At 38.2% G+C, this 26,458-nt stretch overlaps 1 protein-coding gene across 5 annotated transcripts in view; it reads left to right on the plus strand.

The window, feature by feature from the left end:
• The window catches only part of KIAA0586, an 89,736-nt gene extending 63,693 nt beyond the window's left edge, over positions 1-26,043 (plus strand). For 3 of the 5 annotated variants that reach the window (XM_083370085.1, XM_083370083.1, XM_083370084.1), the window contains exon 33: positions 19,068-20,030. In XM_083370085.1, the coding sequence (XP_083226211.1) occupies positions 19,068-19,213 (146 nt within the window). In that variant the 3' untranslated portion in view covers positions 19,214-20,030. Of the gene's footprint in view, positions 1-19,067; positions 20,031-23,984; positions 24,055-26,012 lie in introns of those variants that run through there. The other 2 variants (XM_083370086.1, XM_083370087.1) reach the window with 2 other exon arrangements.
• Positions 26,044-26,458: the final 415 nt, after the last annotated feature.

The following is a 26,458-nucleotide window of genomic DNA, read 5'->3' on the forward strand; positions in this document are numbered from 1 at the left end:
GGCAGTTGTACATACTTATTAAAATTACATGCATTGTAATTAAAAAATAGAAAAAATATATTATACCCACACAAATCACCTTTGATGACAATGTTAGTGTCCAGGTAAGGAAATATAGTAGGAGTTAATTCTTTAGGTCATTCAGCCTGAAACATTTTGAACTGGCCTACAGTGGTGCTTAAAGACTTGCAGACCCCTTTGAATGTTCAATATTTCTGCATAAATAGTGCACAAATCTGCATTAATATGACTTAAAATGTGATTTTTTTTCTCCATACAAGTCCTAAAAACTAGATAGGAGAACCTCAGTTAAACAAATGAGTCGAGAATATAATACTTGTTAATTTATTGAGAATGATCCAAAATTACATATTTATGTGTGTACTTCTAGGATTACCAGTCCATTTAGCAATATAGAAAGGTTTAAATTAACCAAACCAGCATTGCCTAATTTTCTGATACATCCACAATTTTCAGCAACAATGCCTACAGCCATTTGCAACTCTTGTTCATTCTTTTGTTTTCAACAATTTCTTATACTTTAATCAACCGAGAATTCCATCTTAGTTTACAGGTAAATATTTGGAGGGAAAGATACAGCATAACAATTTCCAAATACTTTTCAGAGGTAGCCCCATGTATAATGCATAACCATTTAAGGAGTTGCCAGAAGGTGAAAAATTCTTGTTCAGGCAGGGTTTTATATCAGTCAAACTGTAAAGAGTAAAGAGACTGACCTTGACACAAATAGGCAAGATCCATTACCAAAGCAACAAGGTAAAAAACATGGTTTCAATCCAAGTGACACAGAAGGTTTATAAAAATGTCTCAAACGCCTCCCTAACTCATAGGAGTATAAAAAAGAAAGGAAGTAGCCAAGCTTAATGCAGGTAGTTTAGTCCTCTGAGGGAGTTTATTTCTTGATCTGCTCTACATCATGGGGCTGATGGTAGAAGGTGTTGAAGCCACAGGAACCTTGGCGAGGACTGATCATGCAATATTGTAATTCAACATTATGCAAACACAAGCAATAGAACATACTCAAACATACTCTTGGACTTTAAGAGAGCTAATTTCAATAAACTTAGAGCTTGGGAAGGATTCCATGGATGAGAATCCTCAAGGGGAAAACAATTCAAGAAGCTTGGAAAATTTTGAAAAGTGAGATTATGAAAGCCCAGTGTAGCACAATACCAACAAAAAAGAAAAATAACAGCTCTCAAAAGAAACCACCATGGCTGCATAAAGAACTCTGATAAATTGAAAGACAAAAAGGACAAGTATAAAAAATGGAAAGAGAGACACATAACTAAGGCAGAATATCAGCAAATAGCCCAAGCCTGCAAAGATGAAGTAAGGAAAGCTAAGGCTCAAAATGAACTAAGGCTTGCAACAAAAGTAAAAAATAACAACAAAAAAGCTTCTTTCAACATATAAAAAAAAAGAAAAAAGTGAAGGAAATGATTGGTCCATTAGTGGGAGAAAGTGGCAAGAAGGTGACAAGCAACAGGGAGAAACCAGAACTATTTAACTTATTTTTTGCATCCGTCTTTACACGAAGGGAAAAAACAGTCCAAACTATCAAAAACAATACCGTAAAAAACAGATTAGAAACACAAGTTAAAATAGGCAAGAAAATGGTAAGAAAGCACCTGTCCACCCTAGATGAGTTCAAATCACCAGGACCAGATGGATTATGCCCCAAGGTTGTGAAGGAACTGGCAGATGTGATCTCACAACCACTGAACTATATCTTTCAAAGATCCTGGAGCACTTGGGAACTACCAGAGGACTGGAAAAGAGCTGATGTAGTTTCCAACTTCAAAAAAGGAAAACAAATGGATCCAGGAAACTACAGACCTATCAGCCTGACCTCAATACCTGGGAAGATTCTGGAAAAGATAAGCAACGAATCAGCAAACACCTAGAGGCAAAGTCATTACCAAAAGCCAGCATGGGTTTGTCAAAAACATCATGTCAGACAAATCTTATTGCATTCTTTGACCAGGTGACAAAATTAGTGGACAAGAGGAATGCTATGGATATAATTACTTGGACTTCAGTAAGGCATTTGATAAAGTAGACCACAACCTACTACTTGGTAAGATTAAAAAATGTGGGTTAGATAGCATCACCACCAGATGGATTCGTAGCTGGCTGACCGGCCATACTCAGCGTGTGGCCCTCAATGGAACTGCATCTATATGGAGGGAAGTGTGTAGTGGGGTGCCCCAGGATTCTGTTCTGGGCCCAGTGCTCTTCAACATCTTCATCAATGATTTGGATGAGGGGATAGATGGAGAACTCATCAAATTTGGATGAGGGGATAGATGGAGAACTTATCAAATTTGCAGATAACACCAAACAGGCAGGAATAGCCAACTCTCCAGAAGATAGGCTCAAGATACAGAAGGATCTTGACAGACTTGAACATTGGGTGATATCTAACAAAATGAAATTCAATGGTGAAAAAGTAAGATTCTACATTTAGGCAAGAAAAACCAAATGCACATGTACATTATAGGTGGTACCTTGCTCAATAGTAGTAACTGAAGTAGGGATTTCGGAGTCCTAGTAGAAAAACACTTAAGTATGAGCCAGCAGTGTGCTGCAGGTGCCAAAAAAAGCCAAGACAGTCGTAAGCTGCATTAACAAAGGGATAGAATCAAGATTACATGAAGTGTTAATACCACTTTATAATGCCTTGGTAAGGCCACACTTGGAATACTGCATCCAGTTTTCGTCACTGCGATGTAAAAAAGATGTTGAGACTCTAGAAAGACTACAGAGAAGAGCAACAAAGATGATTAGGGGATTGGAGGCTAAAATATATATAAAGAACGGTTGCTGGAATTGGGTATGTCGAGTTTAATGAAGAGAAGGAGGAGTGGTGACATGATAGCAGTGTTCCAATATCTCAGGGGCTGCCACAAAGAAGAGGGAATCAAGCTATTCTCCAAAGCACCTGAAGGCTAGACAAGAAGCAATGGATGGAAACTAATCAAAGAGAAGCAACTTAGAACTAAGGAGAAATTTCCTGACAGTTAGAACAATTAATCAGTGGAACAACCTGCTTCGAGAAGCGGTGAATGCTCCAACACTGGAAGTTTTTAAGAAGGGACTGGACAACTATTTCTCTGAAATGGTATAGGGTTTCCTGCCTAAGCAGGGGGTTGGACTAGAAGACCTCCAAGGTCCCTTCCACTATTACTACTACTACTATCTGAATTTTAAATGTAATTTTATTATACCTAATGTTGCTCCTATTCTACTGAAGACTGGTTTTAGGACATCAGTTATCATAATTGCATTTGCTGCAATAAATAGAGTTTATTGTTATTTAAATCTCTTTTTGAAACCATTGAAAAGAGTACCCTGTCACAATATTTTGTAACAACTAATTTCACAAATGTGACAAAGGTTTGCTTTTTTATGCCAAATCTTGACATTTAATTGCCTTGAGACAAGCAGAAAGTAATAACTTTTCCATTTGCGGCATAGTTCAAAAGCATATTTTTCTTTACTCTTGCAGTTTATAGTTTAAAAAAGATGATTTATTTCAATAGAACTGGACAAAGTGAATTTACTTTTGACCCATACACTCATTGCAGTGTAACTCCTAGTTCTCACCCCTAGGGTTGCAAAAGAGGATGTACGTACTAATATTGTATATATATATATATATGTAATTCCAAAAATGTTGGCTTGATGTTTGTAACACTCCATCATTGTAAGACTATGTGTGCTTTGATCTATACATAATCAAGCAGATCTATATTAATTCACTGAAATATAGCACTTAACTCAGAAATCCATTTAAGATTTTAACTTGGTGGAGCAGTGGGCTAATGCATCCTTAAGTAACACCAGCTGCCTGCAATTAGTGCAGGTTCGCATCCCACCAGGCTCAAGGTTGACTCAGCCTTCCATCCTTCCGAGGTAGGTAAAATGAGGACCCAGATTGTTGGGGGCAATTAAGCTGACTTTGTAATAATGCCGCTTGGGGTGTGTGTGTGTGAAAGCCCTAATAAGCAGGCATATACATAGAATGAAGGCTACTGCTAAGCTTGTAAGCCGCCCTGAGTCTTCAGAGAAGGGCAGGATATAAATGGAATTAAAATAAATAAAATAAAAATAAACTGAAAGTCATGCCTATTTTGGTAACAATCTTAACTGCCAGTTTTCAATATGCTGCATGTGCCTCTCCCATCCCTCTAAAGAATAATGGTAGTTTTCAACTGCTTGCTGTGTTTTTGGCATGCCTTAATGAATTCTTTATTAAAATAGATCATGCTTATTTTTTTAAAAAAAATCAAGTTATTTACACTAGCCTTCTCTGCTTTAGTATCACATTTCTGTGGAAAAATTATCATACATCCCTTCCATTTTGCCCTTGGTAGGACAGGAAGGCAATCCTATGTAATGTATGTATGTATGTATCAATATGTACCTGTAGAAGCCACATTCTGAACAAGGGTAGGGCCAGGGCAAAATTAATCTTAATTGAATCTTTCCCTGAAAATAAACTATCCCAATTGTAAAATTTGATAATCCTCATGTGCATATACCAACAATTGTTTCTCATAATACAAAAACCAGAAATGCTAAAATATATACTCAGATGTATATTCCTCCAGAAGAAACAACAAAAAAGAAAGAAAGAAAACAATGGTGATTGGAAAAGGAGTAGAAAAATGGGAATAACTGGGTGTTCCTGTGGCAAAGGGCCCAAATAATTGGACAGGGATGGAAAGGAAAGAGAGACTTTGTTTAGGCATTATTGAAAGGTTAGCATTCAGCCAGCCCTCAGCCCTTCCTAAGCCTAATATTCAAATCTACATTGACTTTCAGCAGTACGTCTGAAATTAATTTCATATTTTCTTGATTCAGGACCCTCCTTTCAAATGATTATTAAAAGGAAAAATAACTGTAGGAGATTACCAGGCTGAGCCCTGAGGGAGGGGTCAAATGCATCATCAGACATGAATCCCTTTGCACCCTCAAGAAATCTTAAGTCCAGCCCACCTTGAATTCCACTGACTCTTATCTCCTGCCAATTTGCTTAGTAATGGTTAGTAGTTCAGATTACTGAGCCGGGAAATCAGACAGTCCAGGCAGTTCAAATGGGTATAAAAATTTATTACAAGCTTTATTACAATTCTCTACAAGAATCTGAGCTATTAACCCATCCAAGCAAATTGGCAGTAGATAAGAGTCAGTGGAATTTAAGTTAGACTGGCCTTAGAACTTTTGTGGATGCAAAGGGACTTGTGACTGATGACGCAGGAATTTCCAAGCAGTCAGGTTTCTCATGTACCAAACCATTTCTGATCACTTAATGAAAAATGCATTCAGCAGTGCTATTGATAGATAAATCACTGAGCCATTTTAGAATGAACAGCTGACCCTTCTGCTTTGTTGGGTACATTTCAAAATACATTGATCAGAAATAACTAATTATCCTATCAAGTTTCTTATATACTAAGGTGTTTTTTGCTTAAAGCCAAATTATGGAATTGCATAGATATTGGAAAATGGGAAGAGGTCTGTAATCTGGAATGAGATGAATTAATCTAAGGGTTAGAAATCAAAACTTTGTTTAGTCTGAAGAGCCACAGATCTCCTCACCCAGAGCCTCACAACTGTTTCTTGTTTTCTTCTATTCCGGTTGACTGTTGTGTTCTGTTCGCTCTCTCTTGGGCAGCGGCTTGACTTTTGTTGAATGAATCCATTGTTTTCTTTTTATGTTGCCCATCAAGTGAGCCCCCATCTGGTTTGCATCAGACTGTTTTCACAGCCAACAACTGCTGCTTTTCCGATATCTTGACACTTAAGGGCCCCCATGCTATCAAAGCATTGCTGTGAAAATCTGTCTGGCTGGATTGGTGCAGCTGTGCTGCAGCAGCTTGAAACTATTAACCAAACAATGACAACTTAGAACTTGAACCAGTTTTTATTTCCAGTGATGTTATATGTGGATGATGATCAGTACACTATTACTAAACCTCACAACTCAACTGTAAGGTCACCTTTCCAGTGAACTTTTCATTCTTGTATAATCTCTACATGGTTTAAGGTTTTTTGATTTGCAAGTTTCCTGCACTAGAGAAAAACTTGATTTGCAAGTTTCCTGCACTAGAGAAAAACTTTTTTTCTGAAAAGCAGTGTGTAAGCAAGTTTATGCACATGTGCACAACCACACTTTCATTTCTTGACATTATCCAAGATTATATATGACATGGAACAATAAAAGGATTTGCTTCTTTAAGTGATGATTACTGTTGAATAACTAATGGGGGAAAGGTTGACTTTTTAAAATTCAGTAAATACAAGTCATGTGAAAAACTGCTTACAAATGAGGACTGCAGGTAGGCAGGCAGTGTGTATGTATATATGAATTCTTACATGATGTATAATTAGGATCCTGAGAACCTCTGCTTCCAGGAAGGACCTGTATCTGCTTCGTTTACCTTTTTTTCTGGAAAAGGTGATTTAACATGGCAGGGGAAAGGGCTCCTTCTCCCCCTCCTCTGATTGCATTCCCACAACAACTACGTATAAGTTGGTCCAAGCATGAGCGATTCTTCTGAAGTTTTATTTTTAAGTGAAGAGTCATACTTGGGACTTCCTGCTAACGCTTAATCCACTATGCCATATTGGCTCTTGTGGTTCAAGGAACATCTTTATAACACCTGAGTGCTACTTATGAAAACTTTGAAAAAGACAGTGAAAATCTGTGGCATAGTATTGTTTATTCCTGAATTTTTTTAAAAAAATACCCTGGGTATATATGGAAAAACCTCAGAATACTAGTTCTCCTCATAACGATACGATGTTCCTGGCAAATTCACTCCCCTTGATGAAATTTTCTGGTTCCCTCATCCATGTTCATAATGCAGATAAAAGGACTGCTTCCAAGATTCTTTCTAAAATATTAGTTTGTCAACACAATTTCATAATACATTTTAAATGCTACATTATTCTATGGTTGTCACAATCAGCTGGAAGGAACCTTTAGGAATATACAAAGGATTTACTTGTAAATGCCTGATGCTAACCTTGGTTAGCAAATAGTTTTGCTAAAGTTCTTGGGTGAGCAGCTAAACAGATGCAATAAAATTGTGCTGGGTTGTCAGTGTTCTTTATTATTTAAAAAAACCTAGAAGAATGATAGTAGCCTTCATATAACAGAAATGTGGAAAGGACAAATCTAGTTTAGACATAAAGATTCAAAGCCACCCTATTTGTTTGAAAAACATTCCTTCCTAATTAACTAAACCAGGGCTTTTTTTCTTAAAAAAAAAAAGGTGCCGGAACTCTCATCTTGGTGGGCACAGGAGGCGGGGTGGTGGTGCTGCTGCAGTCACGGGTGCGAGGGGTGTTGGTGGCAGACTTTCCCCCGGGGCCGGAGCTGGCGCGGCTGGTGCTGTGGGAGCAACAGGGCCCGCTCTATATGGCGGGGCTGCGTGGGGTGTGCGGCGGAGGCGGTGCGGGCCAGACAATGGAGGGCGGCCACTTAGGCGTGCAGGGCGAGGCGATGGTGGTGCAGGTCCAGCACCGGGTAGGCCACCAGCCTGGCTGTCACGGGTGAGCACAAGGAAGGAGTGCACATGGACTCCACAGAATCCACCTCCCACTCCTTGTCCTCTCTTACTTACCTAGTTGAGATGGTGTAGTTGGGCAGCAGGGAGGGATGCAAAGTTCCTGCCAACTCGCCTTCGCTGCAGACAACTTGCCTGTGCAACATATGTTAAATATACATCAAATGATAATATGCTTCCCTACAAAGTCAATTCTTGCTCAATGACAGACCAAGGAGTTAACTCGGAAAGGCAAGAGGAAAATCTAGAAGAGATCTGTGCAACTTGTAGAAGGGAAAGGCCCACACTGATAAATTAAAAATCTTTGTGGTCTGCAAAAGAATGCTGGTGGGCTAATCAATGATTTGGTGACTAGAGGAGCATCTACAGTGTTGGAGCTCGTGGTCATGGTAAGCTATGGAGGCATAGGCAACATGACTTTCAGGGCAGTAGTGGTGATTTTATTATTATTATTTTTTAAAAAAGTCTTGTGTTCTGTCCAAGGGTGCTTGGTAGGCTGAATGTACAGGCCTGGTCTAGAATTTATTTTGGAGCATTCAGCTATCTAGAGCAGGCATGTCAAACTCATTTTGTTTGAGGCAACTTCTTATAAAAGAATTGCCATTAATTTGTTTTAATAAAACTAAGTCAATTTTTCACTTGATTTCAAATTAAATGAATTATATTGGTTGACAATGAGATTTTTTTTTTAGTACAATTGCCAAATGCAATAAACTGGTTTTAGGTATGTGTTATTGGAAGGAAAAAGCAATCCCTGCTGCGTTACTGATCCCAGAGAAGCATTTGCAAAGCCCTAATAAGCAGGCATATACATAGAATGAAGGCTACTGCTAAGCTTGTAAGCCGCCCTGAGTCTTCGGAGAAGGGCGGGATATAAATGGAATTAAAATAAATAAATAAAAATTTGCATGCATGCAGGTATCCTTAGGGTGCCATAGTTATGGATGAGAAATATTGGTTGCAAAGGTGGCATTTCTGGATGTAATACAGATATTTTGGACTTATTTTTGTTTCTTTGCATGTTTGATATTTTTAAAAAGGCATATGCTACTGACCATGCTTATGCACATATGTAACATTTTTTGCTAGGATACATGACTGCTTGCCCAGAATGCGAAAAGTGAAAGATTGTGAATAAAATTTTTTTTAATGTACAGATAATACCACCAGAAATTATTTTCGCCTTTTTAATAAATGTTGTTATTGATGTTAAGCTCACCATGGAAAACATATATTGTTATGTATATACTAGGTTAATTATTTAAAGACTGAAGTGCAACATAACTAGATTCTAAATAATCTATTTTTCAAAACACACAACAGTCCAAACAGTAAAAATAGTCCAAATTAAGATTATTTCATTCTTAAGAATTGTTTAATTTAAAGTAGTTTAGTTGTAATAGATGTTTATAGATTCAAAATACTTTTCGAGTATTTACAAAAGATACTATTTTTTCTAGCATCAGCTAAATTAGACATATTACATTGAGAAAAATGTTTCTCATTTCTTTCCTTATTCATTTATTGATTTCATTGAAGAGATGTTAACATAGGAAATAGATTATTTTGTTATCTAATTTTACCTTCCAAAAGACAGAAGCAGATGAAAAATGTGAGGTTCTTTTCTGTTGGCTTTTTTGAATTAGCAGTTTTAGATTCTAAAAGTTTAGTTCCTAAAGAGGTAACCTTGTAAATAATTTTAATGTCGTCTAGTGCAGGGTAGGCAAACTTGGCTCTTTTATGACTCAAGGACTTCAACTCCCAGAATTCCTGAGCCAGCATGGCTCAGCTTGGAAACCTCTCTCTTTCCCCTCAGCGTGGCTGGCTCAGGATTTCTGGGAGTTGAAGTCCATAAGTCATAAAAAAGAGCCAAGACTGTAATAGGCTTTCCAAAGCCAATAGAGGCAGCTTTTTTTTTTGGCAAAAAAAGTGCCGGAACGCCTTTCTGAGTGTTCTATGAGGAAAAAAAAAGCCCTGAACTAAACTAAAGCAATTAAGTGGTTAGGGTTGTGTTGGCAGTCTTGTTAACTTGTAAACTTGCATTGGCTGTGAAGGCCTTAAGTCTGCTTCTACTATTAGTGTTTAATATAGAATTATCATAGTGCTTTAACATTTTATGATGTGTCCATATATGCCATCATTCAGTCAGTATCATTCTTGAATTTCCTTGTAGCTCTTCCATATTTTCTTAAATTTCAGGAAGTCTAATGTAATTCATTTCAATAATTTTATTAAGGATTGTATCAAACAAGTAAGGATAATACAAAGAATTAATGCAGAAATATATATTAAAAAGTGTTTTTTTGTGTGTAGAAGAAAATGTAACCAAGCTCAGAGAGCACCAAGGACTACACACACATACACATTCACATAGGAAAAAAAACCCCAATCAATATCTAATTCAAAATTAAATAAATTAAAGCTAGCTAAAAATTAGAAGAAGTAACTGCCGTCTTCACCTGCAGCAAGTATAGTCAACACTAACATCTTACCACTGCCTGTTAAAACACTACTTCATATTCTTCATTCCATACCTCATCCATTAGGAAGCCTAATATATTTGAGAAACACTTTATTTCACATCTTCATGATTTTGCCAGCATATCACAACTGGAACATGGTGAGGTATTGCAGTTGTGCTGTTGTAAGAATCGTGAGCAATGTAAAGAAAATTTAAAACTATACATTTTTGAATACAACCCCCCCTCCTCCCCCTCCCCTCTACCCAACCCCTCCCTCCCCTCCCCCCTCCCCGACTTCCCAGAGCTGAATACAGGGTATAAAAATACAAACAAGCATAATCTAAAATGATAATTTTAATGGGCACTATAATTCAGTATGCTTACCTTGGAACTGCCATGTGAACTGTAATTACAAACAATCTTTTTTAAATTGAAAGTGTCAAGTATGAGTCAGTACACAATCCTAGAAACCTGACATTTGCCTAGGTCCTATTTATGGAGGGCCCAGGTAGTATTACTTTTATGGCACTAATATGCTTCCAGTTGTGGAAACTCTTCCTTCTATGTGTGTTTTATATATTAGTAATTTTTTTTCCTTTTTTCATGTCAATCCTTTTTATTAGTTTATAATATAAAACACAAAAATACAAAAGCAAATAATAGGAAAAATAGGGGAGGGGGAAAGGGAAGAGAGAAGTGTAGAGAACAAAGGAGAAAGAAGGAAAAGCCATTGGCTTCTTATTCCCTTTGGTGCAGTAGAATAAGAAGTGACATAGAACCTCAACTTTTTACTTTTACATAGTAGTATAAACTAGCCATTTCTATATCAAATCTAAATGCAGAAGCATTTATACCTGCTTTTTACTCACCTTTTTAATTCCTGTCTGAAATCAACTTTATCATGGTTTTAATCATGCTGCCAGCAAGATATGTTAGTTGTGGTAAGGAAACATGTTGTAATTTCTAATCCTAACTTTCATCTCAAGTGGTAAATGTATTTATGGGTTTTACCTCATAAGGATGGTAAGTATGTGTAAGACAATATCTATTCACATGGTTGCCTTTCATGTGTTTGTAATCCCCCTGAAAAAGAGCTAAAGCAGATAGAATCTCAGGTTGACCTCTATCTATCCAGATTGTTTTTCCTACTACCAGTACCGTCACAACTAAGTTCTTACCCTCTTCCAAATATTCTCATATAGCGCTAAACTAAATGGGTAGAGAGGATATAAATTGTAGTTTTTTGAGCAAGTGTCTACCAGTAAGCCACTTCTAAACAACAATAGCTAATATCATGAATCAAAAACAAGATGAAGTTATTTTTGTTGTACATTTCAGTTAGCTGCCTAATAATCCAACTATTTCAAATTATGATGGAATCAGGTTGGATATTTTAGTTCTTTAAAAGTGCTGCATTTTTTTAGTACTTTAGTACTTTTCATCAGGCTAATAAAAATGACTACTCCAGCAAGGATAATATAACTTCCCTATTTAGATACACTTGCTGCTATCTAACTATAGAGTGGCTGCCATGTTCATATGGAGCTGCAGTAAATCTTGCCAGTATGTCCTCAGCAATGAGTTATGTGTTTTACAAAATAATTGTATATATAAATACAATCCAGGTGTTTTAAGCAGGCAAAAATAAGAGAGAAAAGAACAAAGAGGAGCAAGGATATGATTGTATAAAGAGCAAAAGAATTGTTGCTTCTTTTCTGGAAATCTGTAAAGCATTGAGTTGGGAAGTTGCAGCTGTCTACTTAGATCTCTTAGGATCAGGTTTGAAACAAACTCATTGGAGGGCACTAAAACAACAACACTCAAACTTTGAAGCTGATATTCAACAAAGCCAAACAGTCAGAACCTGGCTGTAGAAGAAACAAGTCACTTTTTCTGCCCTGTTCTTAATGGAAGATGAATATTTTGCTAGATATGTTTTTCCAGGTGTTCTTTTCATAGATTTCAGCCATTTTATTTTTGTATTAGGTTGTAATCTTTGTAAAGTGATACTTTTCCCCCTTCTGGCTTCTTATATGTGGGATTGGAAAATATTTTAAAACAGACCATAGTCATATCAGTAAGAAAATGCTGTAATTGTTTGGAGTTTTCTCACCAATTTGTCCACGAAAAGTATTTCTAAAATCTCTAAAAGTGTTGACAACATTTCTAAGAGATAAAGAGAAAACAAATCAAATCAGGTGATTTGGGCAAAGTGTGGCATTCCATGCATCTTCTTTTCCAGTTGGTCAATGTAAATACTGCGATGTGAATGTGCCATACAAAAAAGAAAGAAAGAAATGTAAATACTAATGGCAAAGCAGCCTTCATGTCAGTATATTATGTGTCCATTTCCAGATGTGATAGTGTAGGCTTCCAAATTTGATCAATTCTGTACGTGCTGGACTTCCACTTTGATGGCCATGTTGGCTGAGATATTATACACACTGAAAATTCTAACATATCTGAAAGACACGCTTGAGAAAATAGTGGCAGAGTAGAGTCAGCATTCATACATCTGAGAGGAGAATTTGCCTGTATTTCAAGATATCTTTTCCTAAACTGATGCCTTGGAGATATGTTAACCATAATTCCCTTGATCCTTAATTAGTAATGTCTGAGGAGTGGTGGGAATTGTAATCAGATATATCTGGAGAAGCAGTAAGCTGGGAAAACCTTCTGCAAGAAGCATCCCAAGTTGCTCTTTGTTCTTTTAAAGTAAAATCTGGAAGAAGAACAGCATTACAAAGCCCCCAAAATGTAAAATCCATATAAACATTAAATAGAGAAACATTTTGCCTCAAATGCTGCTAAATGCAACTGAAGCAGTACCTTAAGAGAAAATATGTATAAACTTTTATTGCATGTTTGTCCTCTAAGTTTTAGGTTCATCTAACCAACTTAGCTAGTTGTCCGAAATCTGTGATGATTTTATGAATAGCAATGCCAACCCCATATAAGAATCATTATCAGAAGACTTTTATCAAGTGATAGATGAAAGCAGGACATTAAATGGCTGCACAGAATACAGCAACAACATGTATGTCAGAACAAAATGTTCTCAGTGTGAACAAGTAGCTTATTCATGAGTTGTAGCAGAAAACTAAATTAAAATCATTTGTTTCTTCAAAGGACCATTCAAAGATTTTAGACTGTTGAAAAATATAGGTTCCCAAAAGTAAAGTTTATTATTGTATATAAAGACAGTTATTTAGAGAAAGGAAGAGTAGTTGGCACAGGACACGTTAAAAGAATGAAATAGGATGGCTAAGGTAAGTTTGGGCAATGTTCAGAGGAAGCAGCATCTTTCATACCGAAAACATTTTGTGTACATTTTGTGTTTGAAAAGTGTCTGCTTTGCCACAGTGGGAGCTCTGGCAACAGGTGTAATTAATACAAATTGGGTAAAAGGAATCTGAGTTGAACCTTTGGGCTTTCAATGCTGAAAAGTCTTTGGCCTGGAGGTTGATGGTTCCAAAACAGAATATCAGCTATTTTGAGAGTAGATTTTCATGGAATACTAAGTACAGTTTGTGTAGATCTGAAATAAAAAGCAAAAGAAAGTAGGGGAAAGCTTTAGGAGCAAATTTAAGACATTTTCGGGTGCTGTTTGCTGTTGATGCTATTGATTTTCTATGACTGAATAGCATTAGTGCTACAGAAGACGAGAATAGTGTAGACCTAGAATCTTGTTTTGTTTGTTGTGTGCAGTTATTTTTTATAAGAATGAAAACTCTTGCAAAAATTGTGAGGATACTTAACTGGATATGTTATTGCAAAAATAATGAATTTTCAAACTTTGAAAATACTAGGCAGAAGTCAATGTAATTTTGGGTAATATATATTAAATCTAGGAATATACTTCTAATACTTGAAGTCTCAAAACACCCAGATAGTGCCAAGTTGGTGAAGGCCAACAAAGATTTAGATAAATTTAGATTAAAACAATTCAATACCTTCTCTAACAGTTTTCAATATATTGCTTAGCCATGTTACATTTTATTATAGTTTAGTCAACAAATCATGGTTGTTCAAAACACTTTTACAAGTCACCTGGATTTTTAAGCCAGAGTCTAATTAAAACAGTAATACAAAGTTAGCTTAACTCCACTAAGATTTAGAGGTTTTTTTTCACTGCTGTCCATATTGAGCAGGGATTTTTGTTAGCACATATCCCTGGATCCTATGTTCTCTTGTCTACTGGTACTGATTTTCTTTCTGAGCAGAGATACACCCTCTATAGTTATACATAGTAGTGCCAAATGCAGCCTGTCAATCCCTCTCCAGAACTTGCCATCAGTGTACAATTTTTAACAGAAGGGTATTCTATCTTGCATAATTTTATTTAACTTTACATTTTAATTTACATTTTTTTTTATTGAAAAGTTTTATAAAATACAATTTTCCTTTAAAAAAACCCCCCTTCCCCCTCCCTCCTCCCCTCCCTACCTCCCCCCTATCTCCCCCCCTCCCCCTCCCCCTCCCCTACCTCCCCCCCTCCACTTCCCCTCCTCCCCCCTCCCCCCCCCGACTTCCCAGAGCAAAATACAAGGTATATATCTAAAAGGCAATCATAAACAATCATATACTAACAATTATAAACTCTAAAATCCATCACTCTCTAGCTTGTATATAGTAAACCAATCCTTAATAATACTAAATATATATAAAAAACTAAAATAAAAAAAAACTAGCATCATTCCCATCTATGTTCTTCCACAATTCACTATTACCTTAACATATTCTCATTTGCACATTAATAAATAGTTCTTACACAAATTAACCCACATTAACCCACAAAACTTTCTTCCTCTTCCTCTGTAGTAAGTTGTCCATTAATTCCAAATTAAAAAAAAAAATCTATTACCATACATAGCATCCCAAAACTTTTTTTTTTTTTTTTTAAAAACACAACTACCACTTAACTATAAATATTTTGTGGAAGTTCCATAGATTTCTACTGGTCTTATTTTTTTTTCTTTTTTGAGCGTTTTAAGGCAGCACGCGTCACCCTCTGTTCTCTAAGATCATCCAAAAGAGTTGCAGCTTGAACTCCTCCTGTACCCTTCTCGTCTATCTGTGCATCTTCATCCTCTTGATGTTCTCCTTCTCCAGATCCCTCTGCAGCTTCCAGAAGTGTTGATGGGGTTACTTTCAAAACATTATTATAAAAATCATGCGCTTGCTTCACATTACTCAAACAGTACCTTTTGCCATCATACATGAAGCTCAACCCAGCTGGGATCTCCCATCTGAACCTTATATCTCTTTGCTTGAGCTCTTGCACAAGAAATATAAAATCCTTCCTTCTCTTTAAAATCTTTGGAGGAATTTCTTTTAGAACCAAAACTTGTTGACCAGCAATCACAACTTTGGTATCGTAGGCAGCTTGTATAACTTCATCTCTAATTTCCCTTTTTACAAAATAAACCACCACATCTCTAGGCAACTTTCTCTGTTTAGCAATCCACGAATTCACACGAAACACTTTGTCCATACCTTGTTTTAATTCAGATGCTGGATGGTTCAATACTCCCTCAAAAGCCTCAGAAACCAGCTGCTTTAAATCTTCCTTAATATTCTCTTTTAGGCCTCTAATTCTCACAGCAAACTGCATCTGGTAAAATTGGGCCAAACTCTGTTCACTGTCGATTTTGTCTTTTAAATCTTCAATTTCCAATACTTTTGCTTCTAATAAAGCATTCTTTTGAATCAAGTCTTGCACTTGATCATCCAGCACCTCCACACATTTAGCAACTTTTTGCACTGAGGACAAAATGTCTACCTTCATTTCTCTAAGTTTCTGTTCCATCCTTTCTTCCATTCTCTGCTCCAATTTCTCCAATTTCTCCTCCATCTGTAGAAATTTAACACCCATTGACTCCAAAATTAACTGGGTATGTTTTTCAAGATCCTTCGATGTCAATACATCAGGAGAATGCAACGCCTGCAGCAATGATTGTTGTTGCACCGGAGAATTTCCAGCACTCCGAAAAGTTCTAGGGGGAGGTTTAGCCGCCATCTTTTACTTACAATTGTGACGCACTTTCACTTTAAGTTTTAAGCAAAATCCATCAAGCTTGAGAGTAAAATAAAATCTTCTTCATCTCTTCATCTTTCCCTCTTGTACTGCTCTGCCTGCTCTTTCCCTTTCATAGTCTCTCCTTCAAGCAGGGATGGTCGCAGACGCCTGGCTCTGCTCCATAAAGTCCGGAGCAGAGACGCTGGTCAGCTGGGAGCAGCCCAGGCTACGGGGGAGTTCAATCCTTCAGCCGCCCAAGCTCCAAGCTCAGGCGGCCCCGGAGAACTCAACCCCCACCTGGGGGCTCACCCCCTCCTCTTCTCCCGAGGAGGGGGCTTCAGATTCGCCCGAACAGCTGATCGGCGCTGTTTCGGGCGAAAAACACCAGCTGAGCCGCGGGCAGCCCGGGAAGGCTCCCTCCGTCGCCGCGGAGCCACCGGAAGAGCTTTAATTTACATTTTTTTTTGGACCCATCCTTTTTATGGGAATACCATCATTGATAATGTCATTCAGAGATCAACTGTGGCCCTTAAACCTCAACATTGCTTCCTATGAGAAAGACCTGGTAAGTTTTTACAGGAAGCACAGGACTAGACTCCCAGGTCACACTTGGAAGTGTATCAATATAAAATATGATTTAAAAATTGTAGGCTTAGTGCTTACATATGGTTTATAGCATTTTCAACATCTTGCTAGACTCTTTTTCTATATGAGCTTGAAGCCAAATAAGGATTTTTCAGGTTTCTTAGCTTTTGTTTTTTGTGTAAATGAATAGCCCTTAAGTTGTTAGACTGGGTGATTACTGTAAAGAATGCCATTAAGGATAGATACAACTCATTAACCTTTCTGACAGCATTGCTTTAAAGACCATGCTTATAAAATATATAGTTGCATTATGACACCAGAATATTATTTTATGTTTCACTAGCATCTGTCACTCAATCTTGAAGGAAAAGTGCACAAACTACAAAGAATATAGAAATAAGTCAGATTTTTGGAATATACCTGTAGATATTCAGTGAATACAATAAAGATATTTGCCCGCTTAAGCATTGCAATTTTCTCTTGCGATTAGAAAATTTATGATTGTTCTGAGAACAGTATTGTAGAGTGATAGCCTGTTAGATTTTGGTTTCTCTGTGTTGGGACCTACATATTTTGCTGTATGTTCAAAACATACTTTAACATCTTCCAAAAGCAATGGGAGCTCTTTGTGGTACATTGACATTCCTGAAAAGAAATATTTAATGTCCAGTAATGACCCTGGAGGACGTAAATATCTTTGTCTCAACCTCTGCTCTTTTCAAAACATCAGGAAAAAAGATTTTCTTTGATCATGTTGGTATTCATTTGCATATAGCCTCACTACATATGTCTAGTGTAGTGGTGGCAGTGTGCAATCCACAGTCTAGTATCTAAAGTTCTCTAGAAGAGATCAGTTGAAGACCTGTTATAAAAGTTGTTCCTTTTCTGCAGCTTGTGTAAAAAGGAGAAAATAGAAGTCTATGAAAGAGAAGCAAGGAGGCTTGGCAAGAGAAGAGATTTGTTTCAGCTTCCTTCAGTTACATCCAGCAGATTATGCCCAGGTTGACAGTATCCCTCAACAGCAAAAATAAAAGATTGACCAATCCTGTTCTAATATCTTACATGGCGATAGGATGCAGAATAGCACCTCAATGTGTAATAAAGAACTGGGCTTTTTCGAGACTCTTTAACTTCTCAACAAGATGGACTGGAGGTAGATCTTTTGGAGGTGCATTTGGGGCAGTCCAGATGGAGACTTCAGAAACTCACACCCATCTCTTGAACACAACATTAAAAGAGAAGCTGTCATGTCAGTTTTGATCAGCTAATTATTAAGTCTCTGAAGCACAATTTGGAACAGATGACATAAATCTTCTGCCATTGCATAGTCATGCTAGATAATTAAGGAAGGGAAGGGGAAAGAGTTTTCAATCCTTTAGAATTGAAGATAAAATGTAATTTGCTATGCATATTAATGAGAAAGGAAGATTATAATTTTGTTTGCCTTGAAAATAATGCAAACCAATCCAAAAGCCTGATCCTGGAACACAACTCACATTTTTAGGTTCCTTAAATATAATTTATAACCATGAGCTATGGTGGGAAGGTAACAGCGTTCTGTGCGCCTTTGGCGTCTAGTCATGCCGGCCACATGACCACGGAGACGTCCTCGGACAAGCGCTGGCTCTTCGGCTTTGAAACGGAGATGGGCACCGGCCCCTAGAGTTAGAAACGACTAGCACACATGTGCGGGGGAACCTTTACCTTTACCTTTTTATATTGAGCCAGAGAGAGAGAGAGAGAGAGGAGAGAGGAGAGAGAGAGAGAGAGAGAGAGAGAGAGAGAGAGAGAGAGAGAGAGAGATCTGTTTTCAGTGCAGTGGTAAGATTGTTCTTGTGTATCTAGTATTAATAGGAAAAGCTAAAAGGCTTTTAAATAAGGCTACTAAATAAGGCTACTAAATATTCATTCCTACATTGTTCCTGAAATCTGTGGTTTAAATTTGCAGACTGAAACATAATTAGAAACTATTATTTTAACAGACTGAAAAAATAAAAATTCACTGGCTGAATAAAGCTGCCAAGATACTGTCTGTAAATCAGATCTCATCTTTAGCTATTATAGTAATGATGTTAATAATCTACATAACTACTAAATTTAACCCATCTAGTATTTGATTTTCAGTTATTTGGAAAGATTTCCCCACTTTTTTTTAGAAGAAAGAAATAGCCATTTGAGGTGTTACTTATATTGTACACTGCTACCAAATATTAATGTATCTAGGAAAATCTGAATCATGATTTTGGTTCCTTGTGGAAAACAGTCTCACGATTTTTTGGCACTGGACAAACATGCAGGATCTTAGTGTTTTCTAAAATGAAGATAGTACTAGGCTGGCATTTTTCAGTGTGTTGCTGGGTGACGTGTTCTGCAAATGACTACATGTTCTTTCTGTTTCAGGGACAGAGGTCATATCCCATTTAAGTTCTCTTCCTGCACCAGGTAAAGTAGCTGTGAAGGTGCCATCTACTGATAAAGAGGACAAGACTCTGAGCTTCAGTTCAGTTCATGGGAGTTCAGACTCTTCTGGGGCCGACACATTTTGAAATGTGCAGGCTTACTCATGCCTATAGGCATTTTGGGGAGAGGATGTTGACAGGTATTTGTCTGAAAATAATGTCACAGGCTAACTTTTGGTGCAGAAATGTTGCCAGCCATACTATTGTAACGAATTGACTTGTCTTTTATGATCAGGAACTTTATATATATATATATGTATGTGTGTGTGTGTGTGTGTATTTTTAATAAAATATTTTGTGTTTTTAAAGTTTAAGTCTTGGTATTGTTTTTTTCTTTATTTTTTGAAATCACATGTTTGAGTGGAAGAGAGAGAGAATCAGACTGCCCAGTAAAACATTGATCTTTCTTACTTTGTAATGTTAAAAATAAATTAGCAACATCCGTAGGATTTCATGCCATACCTGAGGACTGAGCCTCAGAAGTTCTGTCAGATCCCAAACCCCTTATTGTCTCCCTTCCATATATATATTCTTGTGCTTTGCTTTGGGGCCTGCCATTTCGCTGGGGGGAGGGGGGATGTTTGTTTTTGCTTGTGATAACTTTCACTTTCTGCTTTCCTTCTTCTGCCTCTATCCACCTGAGAAAGGAGTGTGTCTCCCTTATTAGGGAGACGGTTACAGAGAAACAAAACCTGGAGAAGACCTTGAGATGCGTGCCAGCTGTACCAGTTACCCGCTCATTGTGCCACCTGTGGATTGGCTGGATTTCAAATGGACATTATGACTTTAGTGGGAGGAGGAATGTTGCTGGTTTAATTATACTGCTCAAGCGGGATTTTCTCTAGATCTTGCCTTGACTTTCCTACTGTTACTAGCCCCTAATAAAAGTTTCCTTTTGAGACAATGCCTGTTTCAAGAGTTCTGCTTTCTTGGGTGGTTATTTGAGGTGGGTCCTTACGTGTTATTTATGCTTGGTGTCATTGGATTAGGACCCTTTCCTACTATTGCAGCTGGACAAAGTTTCTTTATTCCATGTAATTTACAGATTGCTGTCTATACTTTTGTGAAGATCGGTGTAACTGGGAAAGAATGGAACCCAAGTGTGGTTCCTTAAGTTGGAAGGGGGAAGGCTGTCAAACCAAACGTGTTATTACTTCTGACATTTGTACAGATGTTATGGTATAAAGAAAGTCAGCTGTAGCATAAAATCCAACTTCCTGGTTAATATTGGAGTCTCAGCATATTTGCAATTTTACTTTTTGGCTTTTATCATAATAAAGGAATATTCCATGAGACCTTGCAAGGATGGTGTTGCTCCATTTTCATTTCTATTCATTCATTCCATCAATTCCATGTTTTCTTATCAATGTATGGTTTGCTTCAGTAGCCCACTTATCATCATTGTCCTGGTTCCCCAACATCTGACACACACTTTGTTAATCTGGGCGATGTCCATGTGTTTTCACTGTTTTTATTATTGTTCGCAGTTCAGAGTCATTGGTTTGAGATGGGTGACTGTACAATCACAAACCCAACGAAGGCAAAATGGAACAATTCTAAAATGCCTTCATGGAATGATAAAGAGGAAACAGGGCATGTATGGACAGTGAAAGGAAAACATAATAAAGGAATACAATGCTGTCTTCTGAAACTATAAATGAGCTGAGGGTTCCAGAAGACACCAAGCACATCCAAAAAAAGGATACTTTGGGTATGCTAGAAATAAATGGATAACTGAAGAAAGGGCCATAGAAGATAGTGGGGAGCTGCGTAGCCAAATGGTAAAGGATGCACTAAGGCAGAAGTGGCTATGTCATATTTTGCATTTGTTTTCTCAGAAAGAAAATGGAGATGTAGCTGATTGTGATTTTGCCACTATGTAAGGAGGAAACTACAGCTTAGGCTAAGGTCAAAGAGAACTTAGCTAATTTAAATGAATTCCAAATCTCCAGGACTAGATGAATTAGATCCCAGGATGTTGAAGGAATGCCTGGGATCACCTGACTGGACAGCCATTTGTCTGAAATGGTATAGGGTTTCCTGCCTGAGCAGGTTGGACTAGATGACCTCCAAGCTCCCTTCCAACTTTACTATTATGATTTATGAGAAGACTGGAGGAGACAAATGTCATTGCTATTTTTGGAAAAGAGAAGGAGAACTTGAGAACAGCAGGCTTGTCAGTGAACTGCCATAGCTATAGTGTTCTATGATAGTCTTTATAAAAAGGTACAATAAGCTGGATATTCTACTGTTTGATGGGCTACTATTAGCAAGCTGATTGAATATGTCAATAGAGTACTCATTAATGGTTCTACTTTAGCTTGGAATGAAGAATTAAGTGAAAAGCCACAGAACTGTGTTCAACATTTTTTGTAATGCTTTAGATGGCAGAATCTAGGAGAAACTTACCAGTTTTCCAGATAACATAAAGCTGCCAATAATGAAAAGAAAGTCAAAATTATCTAGATGGATTTGAGAAGTTGATGGAAATTAATAGTATAGAATTTATCAAGGAGAAATGTAGGGATCAAATTCAGGTAGGAAAATATAAGGAAAAATATTGAAATCTGGCTTGTTACAAATATCCAGAAAGGGACCTGGATGTCTTTGTCAACCATCAGTTTAAAATGAGCCAGCAATTTGATGCAACTGTTAAAAAGTCAAATGTTAAATTGGAAAGCATTAACAGTAGAAGAGAATCCAAATTGCAGGAAGTAATTGTTCCACTCTACTCTGACTTAGACCCTATTTGAAGTACTTGTCCCATTCCAGGGACCACAATTTAAAAAAACCTGACAAATAGGAACAAATTGGAAAAGGACTAGCATTGATTACACCCTGGCAATTTCTTAAGAGACCATTGAGTCTCTGCTGTTGCTGGAAACTAGACAGGGCTAGCACATCAACATATTGTGTGAGGATATGTAGGAACATAGAAAGTTATCTAACAGCTCATTAGATTCTCCTTGATAGTAGCCCAAATCTGTTTCTGACCTAAATCTCAGCCAGAGTTCTTTATCATCTGCTTGCTTCTTGATCTTTGGCCTAAGATTATCTTTAACGCAAAGTCTGTGCTCACTACTACTTTTCTTGAGAGAATTTTAATAACCAGGCTTATGTGAGCGATTTTATGTGAAAGCATATTACAAAACCTCTATTTCCTAAATTGCTGCTCTCTTAATTTCTGCTTTCCTTAAATGCTGCATTTTCCTTTCCTTTCCTTCACCAAGCTCTGCAGGTCTCTTATTTAAATCTATCAGCTTGTGCTTCCATTTTCCTCTTTTTCTGTGGCTAAATAATTGCTCCCAAGGTACTGATTTTCTTTATAGCCACTCCCTCCCACCTTGCCTGGGAAAGTTCGGCTACCTTGCAATTTGCCAGGCACTCTTGTGGACTATTTGCTAACTAGCTCACCCCACCCAGCCCCTTAGTTTCCAATTCAGTTACAACAAAAAGAAACAATCGCGCTCTAGTCTACAGTAGCACTGTTGCTTTTTTCTTTTCCCCTGGCAGGCTCAGATGACAGACACTGATTTGTTAAACAGTCATTTCTCTGCAAAGCTTGGATCCTCCATTCAGGTTTTCTACTTTTCCTCTGTTACAAAGACCGGCAGCAGATTCTTCTAGTGAACAGCCATTTCTCCAAGACCTCACCACATTTTCCTCCAGATAACACCTAAAAACTTACCATGAGCTGAGCTCCAGGTTTATATATTTAAGCCCTTTGAGTCCACCCCTCACTTTCTAGAAAACTAAAGTGACCATATGCAGTACGAGGAAGAGGCCCTAACGACTGATGATTTCCTTAGTGTCTTAATTAGGTTCAAGGAGCAGAGAAATTAGAGAAAGAGAACGTTTGTGTTGTTGATAGAAGGCTGAAAGAATGGAGGACACAATTTTGTGCCCGTTTTTCTCAAGTCTTGAGTGAGACTTGTTTCTGAGTCTGCATATGCAGGATTACTTTATAATGTGATAATAAGAGGTTAGGGAAAGATTGGAGATGTGGGTTGTGGAGCCAGAACCGTCAAGAATCAAATAATTGCAGCTCATTTTAGCTTTAGGGCATGCTTTGTGGGCTGAGAAAAGCATATTCAGCCAGGGTGGGGAAGGAGCAGCATTGGATTTTGGGCCACATGGCAACAGACTTTGGGCCTGTTTTAGAGGGCTATTTCCTGACTGCTAATAACATCAAGGAAATTGTGTTTTGAATCACCTTGTGGTAGAGCAGACATGTCAAACACAAGGCCCAGGGGCCGGATCCGGGCCACAAAGTGGTTTCATGTGACCCGCAAAGCCATTCTGGAAACAGTGAGGGAACGGCCCCCACTGCCTTGACCCTGGCCCAGAAACCCTCCTTCTGCCAGAGACTCTCAGATCTGTCCCACTCCTGCCCAGGCCCCCATAGGCACCCTTGATGCAAACGATGTAGAGCTGGCCACGCCCACCCAGTAGGACATATGCACTCTAGCCATGCCCACCCAGTAGGCCACGCCCACCCTGGCCACACCCACCCGGCCCCTTGAGGGCAACCCCAATGCTGATGCGGCCCTCAATGAAATTGAGTTTGACACCCCTGTGGTAGAGAGTTTACCATTAGCTGTTGGAAGAGTAATCTTGTCTCAATATCCAGATTATGGCTGATTAGCAGGTGTGCAGGAATTTACAGGTAGATCTTGTTTACTATCTTATTCAGCAACCATTTGAAGCTCCAGTATAACTGTACTGAAAAAAATCACTTCATGGTCAATGCCTGCATTTATGACCTTTGCAGTGTCCCTCAGTCATGTGATTGCCATTATAATTAGTATGCATTGCCCTCTGCCTGATCTTTTATTTCTCCCCCCCCCTTTCCTTGCAGAGAAGGCAGTTTGGAAAAGAATGGATTAGAAGAGAGGAAGCAGATACACAATGGGAATACATATCAAAAAGTATGAGGCAGTTCTGAACATGTTTGAGGCTGGGAGCTGCAAGCACACTACGCAAACAGCTTGGTATATTCTCCATTCTGTGCCTAGTTATTCTCCTGTAATCCCTTCCTCTTCAATATTTATGTTCTGCTAGGAGAGGGGAGGAAAAAACTGGTCAGATATAAGCAGTGCTTTTTTTGTAAAAGAAAAAGGTGCCGGAACTCACACGTGTCATACAACCCACCTTGCCTACCCTACAAGGTTCCATCCAAAAAAGGTGCCGGAACTCCGTTCTGAGCATTCTATGAGAAAAAAAGCCCTGGATATAAGAGAGATTGCCTACTGCCTTAGTTTTTTTTTCCTTTTTTCTCACCCCAGAGTGGAAAGATTGCATAAGCACAGGAGGGGAAGCAGGGGAAAGAAAACCAAACAATCTCTGTAGGCAATCTCTCCTGTGCTTGACCCATTTTTTCTCTTTCACAGAATGGAAAGATTGGAGATGAAAAGGATTACATGGGAATAAGCAGGCCTATAATGGGGAACACCCTCTCTGTTCACATAGAATGCATCCAGCTCCCAGCCCTGAATTCACTCAGTGCTGCTAATGCCGTTGCATTACTTTTGATATATATCCCCCACCAGTTTGTATGCCTGTCTACTCTCTTGTAATCCCTTCTTCTCCAATGAATGTAAATACGGACACTAATTCTCTTCTTGCTAATTATCCCAGCACTGGGATGAGCATTCCAAAGGGCAGGAATGGGGAAAAGAAAATCACAGACAATTCCTGCTTAATATTAATTGGTTACTAAATGAGCCACATGTAGCCTGTGGTCAGGGGATTCATGGGAGGGGAGTGTCAAAAAAAGCTAAGATGGCAATCCTGGCAATGTAATCAGAATCAGAATAACAAGAGTTGGAAGGGACCTTGTAGGTCATCTACTCCAACCTGCCCCCTGCCCAAGCAGGAGACACCATTTCTGACAGATGGCAGTCCAGTCTCTTCTTGAAAGCTTCCAGTGATGAAACTCCCACAACATCTTAAGGCAAACTGTTCCACTGGTTGATTGTTCTCACTGTCAGAAGATGTCTCCTTATCTCTAGGTTGAATCTCTCCTTGATCAACTTCCATCTGTTATTCCTTGTATGGCCTTCAGTTGCTTTGGAAAATAGGTTGACCCCCTTCTCTGTGACAGCCTCTCAAATATTGGAACAATGCTTGGTGGACAAGAGCCTTGGTGAACAAGACAATGCTTGGTGAACAAGAGCCTTGGTGGAGCAGTGGGCTAATGCCTCCTTAAGTAACACCAGCTGCCTGCAATTAGTGCAGGTTCGCATCCCACCAGGCTCAAGGTTGACTCAGCCTTCCATCCTTCCGAGGTAGGTAAAATGAGGACCCAGATTGTTGGGGGCAATTAAGCTGACTTTGTAATAATGCCGCTTGGGGTGTGTGTGAAAGCCCTAATAAGCAGGCATATACATAGAATGAAGGCTACTGCTAAGCTTGTAAGCCGCCCTGAGTCTTCGGAGAAGGGTGGGATATAAATGGAATTAAAATTAAAAAAAATGTCTCCCCTGGCTAGTCTTCACTACACTAGCCATGCCCAGTTCCTGTAGCCGTTTTTCATATGTTTTAGCCTGCAGTCCACTAATAATCTTTGTTGCTCTTCTCTGCACTTTTTCTAGAGTCTCAACATCTTTTTTATAGTGTGGAGACCAAAAATGGTTGCAGTATTCTAGGTGTGGTCTTACTAAGGCGTTATAGAGTGGTATTAGTACCTCTATGTAAGCTGCATGTGCACCAAACACACATCAAAGGGGGGATGTGAGCTTCTATCATATGTTGCAACAGCATCTTGACTTTTTTGACACCCCTTCCATATGTCTCTGCCAGTAAATCTAAAGTTTTCCATCTGTTTAGTAGACTTTTCTTAGCACTCAGAAAGTATTCTGCAGCTATTCACCTTTCTTTCTAATAGGTGTTCAGTGGAAAGAAAAAAAATATGTGAACAGCTTGGGGAAGATATTGGTAAAGTTGTAAATGGAAGATGCCAATGTTTGGATTCCTGTGAAATTTCTGTGAATGAAGCAGTTGGTGTGCAAAAAGAAAGACTCATGTGAAGTACTATTAGCTAAAGCAGCTGAAGGAAAACAGCAAAAATATACTTCATATGCAAGGAACAAGCAAGAAAGCATACTAATGTACATACTAATGTGTTTATAATTTATTTGCACCATGACAACAAAGGTGCTTTTCCTTGATACTGCTATAATTAAAGCCCAAGCTATAACAGCCAATTTCCATTGTTTTATTAATCTGTTTTACAGTGATGGCCCTTTAACCTTTTTCAATATTTGATAATACCTCCTCTTATCAGTGCTAACAGGGAAAGCACATCTTTCAGATAAGCAAAAAATACATTGG

This window comes from Vipera ursinii (assembly GCF_947247035.1).
Source record: "Vipera ursinii genome assembly, chromosome: 1".
In the NCBI taxonomy this organism is placed as follows: domain Eukaryota; kingdom Metazoa; phylum Chordata; class Lepidosauria; order Squamata; family Viperidae; genus Vipera; species Vipera ursinii.